The following is a 12403-nucleotide window of genomic DNA, read 5'->3' on the forward strand; positions in this document are numbered from 1 at the left end:
ATGTAGTTCTATATACATATTTAGTTTTAGCTAAAAGAGCATATTTCCATACCAAAAAGTCACATGATAGTTACTAATTACATCATATTTCAGTTTGGATTTTTTGTAATTTTCTTTACAAATTAATACGATATTAGGAATTCTTTGGTAAAGAATAGAAAATTGATTTTTAGCAAAAACAAAAAAAAGAATAGAAAATTGAAGGTAGGCCAATATCAGGTGGTAGTGTTACTGATGGGACCAAAACAATGAAAAATTCAAAACACTTTAATAGTTTATGACCCAATAAAAATAAGATTAAAGGAATAATAGATAAAGGAAACACTAAAGAAAAAAGCAAATTGGAGAAAAAAAGTAAAAGAAAAAATAGAGATGGGGAAAAAAGATTTGAGGCTGTGGAAGAAGAACAAACCGTGCAAAAGGACATGAGGCTGAAATAAAGAAGAAATAGACTTTGTCTGAATGATATGACCTGATGGTGTGTGTGTATTTGCCTTTTGTTTGACCAACACAGTCGCACTCTCTTTCGTTCAATAGTCATTAGATTTGGCAAATTATGCAATTTCAGGGTTTAAATCAGTCGGCAAAGTTTACTGTGTTGTGAATTTCACAATAAAGAAGAGTATTTATGGATATAAACTATTTTTTTCAATTCATTATCCGTCGGTTGAAGATGAAAGTCAGTAACATCAAAGCTTATTAATCTCAAATGAATATATAATCCATAATCCATAATCCATGAACTACGCTACACTACATCTGTTAAGCAGAAATTAATGGTCTCTTGATAAAGGTGGTTTCCTCAAATGGTAAGGTATGCATCACTAAACAGTAGAACCTGAAATTAACTTTTGGAAAAGAATAAAAGCAACTACTATTACTGTATTATATAACTTTCTGTGCACACCCAAAATGCTATGACCAATATCAATATGCATATATATTAGTTAACACTAGATTATAATAACCTATGCATGCCTAAGTTTTTGGTTATTTAAAGAAAGATACGTGCTAAATTTATAATAATGACAAGAAAGAAAAAAGGGACCAACGAAGATTTGTTCATTTTCCAATTATTGAATAGTTTTTAATTTACTTATTAGCAAATTTATGGCAGGAAACTAAAGGACAACCTCAAATGATTTTCTATGACGTTAATAAAAAGTCAAAACAGTTCTACAACGAAATGATCAAATATGCACTCGGTTATATTAGTTAGTTAAGCCAAAATTTTGGTCTTAAACCATAATAATCATTTTGCAAGCGTGTGTGGTATTAAGTGGCTGTTGAGTCTTCAGCTTCTCACATCACACGTATAGCCTTTGCTTTAAAAAAAATGTAATATAGCCTCTGCCTTAGCGGCTTAGCCTTTGTAATGAACACTATAAAACGACAAACCAACCCTGCCTACCGCACATCTTGCTTTCCTAGTGCAACTAAAGAGTTCGCTTGGTTATTGTTAAAAGTGCTCTTTGACCATATAGAGAAGAGTTATAAGTTAAGTTTATTTTTGAGTAAAAATGTTAAGATTTTATTACCAATTTTAGTTTTCGACAGAATTAGAGAGAAAACAAGAAACAAATAATTGAAATGCAACTAAACTAACTAGACATAAGCACTAACTCAACAAGTAAGAGAAAATACAACTACCTAACTAGCCTACACGGAGGACCCATCAGAGTCGGCACAAGTCGCTTGCCGCAAAAAGATGAACCGCAGTGAATACGAGATCCTGAGTCAGGTAGAAGTTGACGTACCCAATGAACATGTCTTTAAGATAAGGTCCACCCAAGAACAGCTCGCTAATGACCTCCTAATCCAAATCCAACATGCACGGACCGCTAGACCAGAGACCAAACACACCCATGAGACAGCCGAGCTTTATTCAACATGAACAAACACATGCTGCGATGGAGACAAATCTGAAACGAGATCTTCGGATCCTGCAAAAAGAAAGGGAATAATCTGCTGAGCAAGCCAAGAGGCCGACCAAGCACTGGGATGACCATTCCCTAACCAGGAGACCCACGCCGTCCACACCACCGACTGACCCAACCGGAGCTACAAGACGACGACCTGATCCAAAACAGAGAACCTGCTTCGGTCTTTAAGCGCTTCACAAACATCCTTGATAGAGCATGGCGAACGTGAAGCAGAACCAACAGAAGCCCTAACCACTCACGAAGAGAGTAGAGCACACTCGACCAGATTAATGAGAGAGGAAGCAAAAGGAGAGCAACCTCGGCGACGGAGACAAGCAAGCCATAGAAGACAAACCCTAACCACGCCACAGAAAATGTAGACGCAAGCCCACAGAAGAAACGATAGCCACACGACCATTCAAACCCTGTGCACAAACCGACAGACAACCGTACATGTCGTCTCCCTTGAGCAGAGCAGACCGCATGAAGACACCAGAACCCAAGCGCCGGCAAGAAGAAGAGAAAAACGCCCCTCGCCGGTAACCGTACATGTCGTCTTCAAGATACATAAATTAAATAAGTTAAGTTCTTGTATAGACATGATACTTGATTTAATGAGATTAAATACGTAATGAAAAGAAAATCAGTTACTGACTGTAGGCCTGAGACTTATTATTCGGGATCCGGATTTGATCTGAGATCTGCTCCGGATCGATCCCTTCGAAAATAGAATATCTGGAGCGTCCAAATCCAGATACAAATATTAAAATTTCGGATCTGTCAAAACCGAGTCCGGATCCGGATATCTTGATTTTTATGTCTGGATATCCGGATCCAGATCCGTAATTTTTAAAGGTTTTTAATTTTTAATTTTATTAATAATTATACTTGATATATTAATATTTATACATAAAATTAATTTTATAAAATTATATCTAATTTTTAATATTATATACATATATATATAAATCTATATTTAATTTATGTATTATTTTAGAATTTTAATATTTTTTAAAATATTTATTTATTTTTTAATTATTTTTATGAATCCAAATCCGGATCTGACGAATCCTCTGACAAATCCGCATGTGTATCCGAATACCATAAATTTTTTGGATATCCGGATCCGTTCCATTTCTGTATAACTGCATGATTTATTACCTTAAATTGAAAGACCAAAGTTCGAGAGTCATTCTATTGCAATTTTTTATGATTTTCCACTGAATTTTTATAAGTGTAAAAATCAGTTTTTCGGCAAGTATTGAAGACTATGTAGTATTCCCTCCATTTCAAAAATGTCCTTATTTTAGAAAAAAAATTGTTTCAAAAAGATATACTCCCTCTATTTTTGTTTATACGAAGTTGTAGCCATTTGCACACAAATTAAAGCACCCAGCACAATATCTTTTATGTCCTCAACATTAATTAATTATCATGTTTCGTAAAGCACAGAGTAGAGTAAATACATGGTGAATACAATCATTTGTCACTATATTCAGCATTGTTTTTTGGAAGACGCCAATTATATTGAAACATGAAAATGATTTGACTATTATAAAAAAACAGAGGGAATATGTTTTACATTTTCAATGTATAAATTAATTGCAAATTGTAAATTTCAAAAAACACAATGGCGTTTATAAAGATTTTATTGATTAAAAGTTGTGGAGGAATAGTTGATAACATAAATAATACATTGGTAATTACAATTCGATATGTTTTTTAATTAATGTGAAAAACCAAAAACACACATCTTTCTGAAATGGAGGAAGTATAAAGTAATATGTTTTAGTCTGAAATTTTACTTATCGAGAAAAAACACTAACATTTATAAATGGTTAAGATACTATGCACAATCAATGGCTTACTAGGTGGTTGGTTGTCCGCGATTTCGCGGATATAAATATTTTATGAAAATAATATATTATGTTTATAATTTTGAATAATAATCATAACTATTAAAAACAACCTTTTTATTTTAAATAGATTGAAAATTAAAAGTTTTGGTATTGTACAATCTTAGAAGATTATTGACATATATTGTTAATTCTATGAATTTTATTATAAGTTTCCAAAAAGTCTTTTTATGACATAATTTTTGATTAATAAATAAACCAAAGATTAATGAACAAAAAAGTTATTTTATAACACTTTCTATTTTCGCATTATTTTGTCTACCACTTTATTTTATTTAGAAGTAAAATAGTTACAAATAATTAATTAAAATTTATAGTAATACGTAAACAACATGTATTTCAGCAAACATATAAAAAATTAAGTATGTAAAAGTATAAAATAACATTGAATACAACCAAGAATACAACAAACAAGTTTTAATATTCTTCAGTGGTGTTTTTTCTATTACAAAATATGCATGTCAATTTTATTATAATCAAAACTATATCAATAGAGTCTTAAATCTAGTCTTGTATTAATATATTGTTCTCGTTTTTTAATTTATATTATAATAAACATTTTCATTGATTAATATTGTCTTAAAGAATTTACCATATAATTTTATTATAATCAAGGCTATAAAATTTATTAATAAAGTATATTAACTTTAGTCTTATATTAGTATAATGTTTCCAATGTCCAGAGAGTAATAACTCAACTATACGATCAACATTTATTACTGAAAAATGATTGAATGTTTTTAAATTGTATATTTGACTGTTTTGCATTCACTGGACACATTTTAGAAAAAAATATATATAGTGAGTATAAAAAAATATTATTAGGTTTAGGTTAATTAGTTTTCTGTAATCTATAATTTATTGTATCCACTATTAATATTAATGTTAAAATTGTTTATATAATTATTTCTATCATACCATTTGTATTAAAATGTATATTTTAAATTTCTATGATGTAAACTATGTATTTAATTGTTTCTAGAAACAAATTATGTTAATTCTTCTATCTTTAAAATGTTTATTTGTTTGTATGGTAATAGATTAGGTAGTTCTAGAATTAGTTTATTTTTTAAAACTTTAATTAAATAAATAAAAATTCAAATACCAACAACCAATCAAATTAAGAGAATTAATTTTAAATTCCACTTATGAATGACACCTAAGCAAAAGTCACTTAAGTGATTTTCTCAATTAATATATAGTAGGATTTAATTTGTTCGAGGCGCATAAACGTGTAAACAACCGTTTAACTCTGGGGGAACGTATTAACAATAAAATTCAGAGGTTAAAACCATGTTAAGAAAAATAAAGTTCAGAGGTTGCAAGATCGAGGGGCGCCTGCGACGAATGTTATGATCTCATGTTTGGATTATGCATGGGTTTCAACCTAAACCTTCTAATAAAAAAAACAATATGGATCAAATATTTAAATTTCTTGGTAAAATTCTAGTTTAGTAATTATTATATTAGTAATTACCTTTTGTGATACTAAGAAATTAGTTGACACCACGTTGTTTTATATATGATCTAGGACCTCTTATTAAAATTCTACGCAGGAAACCATATAATAATTGATGCTATTAGGGAAGAGAAGCAAATCTCAAGAATCCAAGAGATAATCTTCTTATTTTTTCCATCGAAAAAGAAGAAGCGAGATTGGTGAGTTGTGTAGATGTTGAAATTAAATAAAGTATGTATATATGTATATTTATAAGCTTTATAAATTGACTTATTTGGCATCATTACCACTTTATATGTTGGCTAGCAAAAGCATTGTGACTAAACTCAAATAATTTTGAAACCCCACAACTAGAAAGTATAAATTTTCTCTCTGATGTAAGCACAAAACACTGATCCAAACTTGATTTTATCCACAATATATACATAACGTGCCCAACTCCTCATGTGTCGTTATCATCATAATGCATGGGCATGATATATAAACCTGTGTCAGTTCAATCATGCGCGAACATCATGATCATGCATCATGTATGTTCACCTGTTTAATGCCACTAGATGGCCATGGTACCCTCCTATACTCGCATTGCACCGGCTACAAAAACTTTCCAGCCACTTGGTTATTAAACTAATCATATCATATGATTGATGTACCACCTCCACGTGTCATCACACACAGACACACATACCACCACCACCACCATGTATGCAATGGTTACGATATAACACAAGGCATGCTTCCCAAGTATCACCTATCGATCAATAAACAATACTGTCAATGGAACCAACTCATTTTAATTCATGAGCAACCTGTTTATCAATGTCGTAATTAATCTTTAATATTACCTACAAAACATTATGTTGAGTACCAACTTTATATATTTGTAGATTTATATGGCAACCTGCAAATAAATAAATAGTCTTCTCAATAATTTAAGGAAAACAAATCATGCCAATGGGTCATGTAGAAGACATAATCTAAATTATTTTATTTCAAAAGCTAAACCCTTAAGCATGTGTCACGAAAGCCACCAATTTGCAAAAAAAAAAATGTGGTCCACTTCTATGCCTTTATCTGCTGTATAAACACTCCTTCTCATTCAATCTCCACCATTAACTCACTCTCTTTGAGCTCTAACAACATCAGTGAGAGAGCGAGAGAGAGAAACTGACCATGCAGCCAAATTATGATAGCTCAAGTTTTAACAACATGCAACAACAAGATTACTTCCACTTAAACCACTATTACAACAACCTAAACCCTTCAACCAATATCAACAATCTCAATCTTATCCCATACCCTCAAATTCACCAAGAATTCAATCTACAATCACCAGGCAACAACTCTACCACGTCCGATGAAGCAACTGAGGATATCTTCGTCATCAACGACAGAAAGCAAAGACGTATGGTATCTAACAGAGAGTCAGCAAGAAGGTCAAGAATGAGAAAGCAAAGACACTTAGATGAGCTTCTTTCTCAGGTTGCTTGGCTAAGAAGCGAGAACCAACAGCTTTTAGATAAGCTTAACCAAGCCTCGGATAGCAATGATCTTGTTATTCAAGAGAACTTGAGGCTTAAAGAGGAAAACGTGGAACTTCGTCAAGTTATCACATCTATGAAGAAGCTTGGAGGAAGCACAAGCCTCCAGGGAAGATACTGCTCTTCTTCATTGGATCATGAGTTGGATCAAGACTTCTCTTGTATTACAGATGATCCAAGGACTCATCACCCATCACGAGTTGTTCGTTCTGATTGAACTTTTAAGTTTCTACCTCTAATCTATCTCTTTTTTTGTATCCACAAAACTCTGGCTCCTATATGTCTTTATGAGCCGAGACCAAAGTGGATTTTATGTATTTTTTCTCTGGGCTAGGCTTAGGTCTAGCACCGTTGAAACGTTACTTTTATAACGGTTTAACTAGGTACCAAAGTATGAGCTTTCTTTTCCAGCCATTTGTGATCATGAATAATGATTTGGAAGATTGCTTCTATATATATGTTATAATCTAGATTTTGTATAAACATGAAAGAAGATAATTTGGAAATGATGGATGTATCTTCTTGAACTTGAAGGAGATGATATACAAATTACTATTAGGATATAATTTTAAAGTTGAAAACGATAAACTAAAAGAAAAGGACGACAATTATTAGTCGAAAAGAGAAATGCATATTTTAAGTATACGTGCATAAGAAAGACAAACAAGAACTACCAACTCTCCTAACCCAGGACGACAGAGTAGCCAATTAGCGTCAAGAAAATTAAATTACTCAAAAAGGTCTTTGATAATTATGGTATTCTTCGTGAGGATCGCTCGAGGAGAATCCTTTATCGAATTCTTTTCGCTCGACGTAGAAGTATATGAGGTGAAAGTGGATTTGTGAAATTAACGTATATCAAATGAAAGTGATCCTCTCATACGCGCATGCATTTTTGCTTTTAATCTCGTCGGTGATCAATAGCATGCCTATCACTCGATATAACCATCCCGTTGAACATTTCTTAGGTGCTAAACGCCCGGTTCGAAACCAATCACTTAACTTTATCCATCTGCATGGTCAGACGACTAACTTCCACGTAGAGTAACTGGCTTTATCTTTTGCCGGTCCCAAGAAATTAGTCGCGCCTTTAGGTTCGGATACTTATAAAATGAAAACATTTCACTCTTTCGATTATTTTGTAACTCATGTTTGATCGCTACGATTATGATAACAGTTTTTTTTTTCTTTTTGGTAGCTAGAATTGTGATGAAAAAATCTCGCCTCTCTATAATTTATCGGAGAAATTCTATTAAAAATAGGAAACGTTTTAATTATATAAATAACGTATAATGCATGGGTCTAAACAGGGTAAATCCCCAAAACCTAAATAGCATAGGATATAAGAACCAAGTTGCTTTGGTCTAGTGGTATAGGAGCTCCAGCTGAAGTGTCCGCCCCTGGGTTCGAGCCTTGGCCACTGCGGAATTTACATGTGGGCTGCAGCACCCGAGACCGAAGACCGTTACACGGTGAGCCACATGGTCACGCCCTGGCAGCGTCCATGCTCACTTCGGTCTCTAGTCTGGACCACTTCGGTGGGGCTAGGATACTCGGTTAGCAAAAAAAAAGCATAGGATATAAGAGCATGATTATTGGGAAGTTCTTAAGGTGGAGTTTTTAACGAAATATAAGAACTCGTCTATTAACTTTTTTTAATTTTTAATTTTTTTTAGTTAAAAGTTAAGATTCAGGTTCTTATATTCCACTAAGAATCACACCTTAAGAATCTTCGAATAACCGTGCTCTAACATGTTTTCATAAGCTGACGCGTGCGGCTACTTAATTTGGGCGCTTTCTCTATATATCTGATCTTTGGTTTTATAGACGGGCTTAAATGAGCTTTGTTTATACATTTGCTTAGTAAGGCCCATAAAGGTTGAAAGGCGTTGATGGCTTGGATGGGGTCAAATTCTTGGACGTGGCTAGTTGTAGGGAAAACCAAGAGAATGTAGATTTTGGTTTTCAGGAAGGAAGTAGTAAAAAGCCACAAAAACTAATTTCCCTATAAAATAAGAAATCTATTTGATCAAAATTATGATTGGATAAAAAACAGTTTTTGGAAAATCAAAAACCAAAAATCAGTCTAAAAACTACAAACAATCGTTCTCCAAATATTCTTCTCGAACCTTGTGGTAACTGTCCATGTATATCTCTGAGTAAGGCTAAGGCTTCGAGTCCTAGAGTCATCATGACCAACTGTACCTGAGCCACAAGTTGTAAGAAAGTTTGGAGTCCAAAAGGAGCAAGTAATAAAAACATGACTTAGGTTGTCTTCACGTGTTTCCACGCCCGACTCTGGGCTAAAGCCCGTGAAACATGGGCTTCGGGTGCCAAATATTATATACAATTTTGGGGCGCCAATAAGAAAAGTATGTTGCTGGTCTAGTGGCTATAGAGCTTACATTTCTCCTAAAGATGTTGGGTTTCGATTCTAGCAAGGAGCAGAATTTTTGTAAATTTACTTTAGACATTTATTTATTCTGGACCGACACTGCTTGTCTCTGTACATTTAGAGAATCTGTGGAGTATCAAAATACATATTTGGTATCTTATTTCTGAAATGAAAAAGTTAACGCACCATCCTTAGCATGAAATGGAAACTATATGCCGAGAAAGCAGGCGTAAGAGTGAGAGGCCCATTAGCGTAGCCGTGGGTTGTCTGGGCATTACCTACGAATGGATAATATTCTATTCTATGTGGGGGTATCATTTCACATAACACAGTATTTATATTTGGTTTTGAACTAAAGTTGCAGTGGTGATAACTTCTAAGGAACTCAAACAAGTAAAACATTTACAAGCTGCAAGCTAGTTTTGCCTTAAGCATCATTTCATAATGAAGGAACAACTCCATATCCTGTGTTGAACATTATCATTGTGGGGAAACCTTGGTCTGCCTCTGCATCCACTTCTTCTCTCTTTACAAACCGGCCTTTGATCCGTGGTCTTGTCTCTGCATAAGCTTTCCTTGAAGCATATCTTACCCTCTTCTCAAACTTCCTCGTCTTCTTCTTCTCTCTGTATCTCATAACCCTAGCCTCTCTTTCCCCTGGACTAAATATCTGAATTGAAGGGTCAGGTAGTTGGTCTGTTGCCGCTTTGGGGGATGGTGAATGTAATAATACTGTTGTGTCACTCGACGTTGACTCTAACACAAGACTGACCATATGACATCCTGAGGATACATTAGTGAAACCAAACTGAAAGTTGTGTTGCTCATGGTGCACGTGGGCCTTTGATTCTTCAACTTGAAGTGGAACAACTCCATCTCTAGCATATCTACTTCGAGGTACTACGTTGTAGTCTTGTTGACAATCAACAAGGTCCAGACTATTGTTATTGTTTTTCTCTGAACTAGGCAACAACCAAGAAGCCACCTCTGTTTCATCCTCTTCTTCTTGTCCCATCACCACTATGTTCTCTGGATCTGTCATCGCTGTTGTCTCACTTGAATGGTTAGTGGCCATGGAGGAGATTGGGAGAATAGGAACACGTTGGTGGCGTCTAGCAAGTGGATTTGCTAAATGAACCTGTGAGTCACAGGCTATGCATAGTGATGCAGCATCTGCCTTGCAAAAGAAGGCAGCTGGGGCTCGCTCACATGCCTCGCAGACTCGAACACGTTCGTGGCGGGAAGCAAGAAGATTGGCAGCGTGAACTTGAGCATCACAGGTGGCGCATAAGTAGGCAGAATCAGCTCGGCAGTACACGGTGCAAGCTGCTGAACGGCATGTGTTGCAAGCTGCTGAACGGCATGTGTTGCAAACTTTTGTCCGGTTACGCTCTTGTTTCAACATAATAACTTCAGATGTAGTGTAGTTTGATGATGAGGGAGGTTGTGTTTTGAAAGGCAGAGACTAAGAAGAAGGCAAATGAAGGATATAATCTGGAGGGTAAGACAGGTGGCGAGAAGTTAGTGGCTTTGAAAAGTTGTTTGAATATCTTGTGGCTGGCTGAGTTTCTGTATAGGGTTTCTGTATGGGGTTCAGTCCTGCGATGCTGACATTGGCTTTTGTAATAACCAACCATCATCAGGACCAAGTGAAAACTGCTAGTCTTCGTATATCTCAACTACATTGGCCCTTTCACCATGGGACACATTAACGTATTGCCTAGGTTCTGGCCCATGACACATAGGTATGTTACAGATACGAAGCGTCTAGGTTGCAACTTCTGAACTATTTTCGTATTATCCCCGCTACTATTTTGGTAAAGCTTGGTTATCAACATCACCTATGGTAACAGGTAGAGCTGGGAATTTGGGTCATTACCCGCGGGTCCCGCCCCGTTTGACCCGCCGCGGGGCGGATGCGGGTCGATCGATTTACAAATTTCAGCATGCGGGTGCGGGTGCGGGTTGAGTCGATTTTTAGCGGGGCGGGTGCGGGTCAACCAAATTTGAGTCGCGAGTATCCGCCGACCCGCAAAATAAAAAAAATATTATTTTTTTCTAAATTTTTGTAAAATAAATAAAAATAAAAATAAAAATATGTAAAAAGTATATAAATTAATGAAAATTATATAATTTAAATTATAAATGTATAATTTTTATTATAAAAAGTAATTAATTGATAAAAAAAATAATTATTTATTAAATTTAATATTATCTGCGGGCCCCGCGGGTTACCCGCAATCTTAGCGGGGCGGGTGCGGGTTTACGATTTTTATTTCGCGGGTTATGCAGGTCGGAATTTTGAGTTTAAAAAATAGAGTCGATCCGCGGGTTGACGGGTCATGCGGGGCGGGTTGACCCGCGAACCCAGCCCTAGTAACAGGTCGGCCAAGCTGACGTGGCAAACTAAGGAGATCCGAGCAGCCAATTGGAATCTACCAAGTGGCTTCGAGTCTTAAAGATTGGGAAGAACATGAGCCACAAGTTGCAGCAAATGGTGGGTCCAAAGGGTGAATAATAAGGTAGGTAATATCAACATCACCTTATGATGTGTATGTTTATACAATCGAATTTGCATATGATCACCATTATATTCATAGTAATAAAAACATGCACGAGTCCATGCGAGTTGTTACATCTCTCTATCACCTTTTGAGTATATGTTAGTAGTTTTCGTATTTCTAGGTAACTTTTACATTTATTGAATACAGTGTGACCAATCAAATTAAATAAACTTTTTTTTTATTTGTTAAATTATATCTAACCTATTTATTATAAAATACTTTTTAAAAACATAATAATTTTCTTAATCTTCGTGCTTTTATCCAAAACTACTTATATTATGAAATAGAGAGAGTATCAATTTAGCCTTTCCTAGAAAATTTTCAAACTTGCGGAAGTAATCATATTGATATCAGTTCAAACCTACATGACTGAATCCACAAAACTTATACTACCTCCGTTCCTTGACAACAAATTTAATAAGGTCACACATTAAGAAAACACATTAATTCACTATTGTAAATGCATCATTTTACAACTATCAATTTTCAATAACTTTCAACCAATACCAATTCAATAAACTCGTTAGTTTTTTTGAAATTTACAATTTCTACATGGAAAACATATATATATATATATATTTGTGAAACAAAAAAAAATTTCTTCTA

General features: G+C 34.7%; 2 protein-coding genes across 2 annotated transcripts; one reads left to right on the top strand and one right to left on the bottom strand.

Annotated features, from left to right (window-relative positions):
* Window positions 1–6387: 6387 nt before the first annotated feature.
* On the top strand, window positions 6388–7217 carry LOC106325179 (basic leucine zipper 43-like). The gene has a single exon (XM_013763202.1). It carries the CDS (start codon window positions 6471–6473, stop codon window positions 7053–7055), a length of 585 nt encoding a protein of 194 aa, XP_013618656.1. The 5' UTR covers window positions 6388–6470; the 3' UTR covers window positions 7056–7217.
* A 2178-nt stretch (window positions 7218–9395) lies between these two features.
* Window positions 9396–11269, bottom strand: LOC106323080 (zinc finger protein CONSTANS-LIKE 1-like). The gene has a single exon (XM_013761246.1). The coding sequence runs from the start codon at window positions 10636–10638 to the stop codon at window positions 9673–9675; it is 966 nt and encodes a 321-aa protein (XP_013616700.1). The 5' UTR covers window positions 10639–11269; the 3' UTR covers window positions 9396–9672.
* Between the last annotated feature and the right edge of the window lie 1134 nt (window positions 11270–12403).

The sequence above is a fragment of the Brassica oleracea genome, chromosome C2 (genome assembly GCF_000695525.1).
Source record: "Brassica oleracea var. oleracea cultivar TO1000 chromosome C2, BOL, whole genome shotgun sequence".
NCBI classification, from domain to species: Eukaryota; Viridiplantae; Streptophyta; class Magnoliopsida; order Brassicales; family Brassicaceae; genus Brassica; species Brassica oleracea.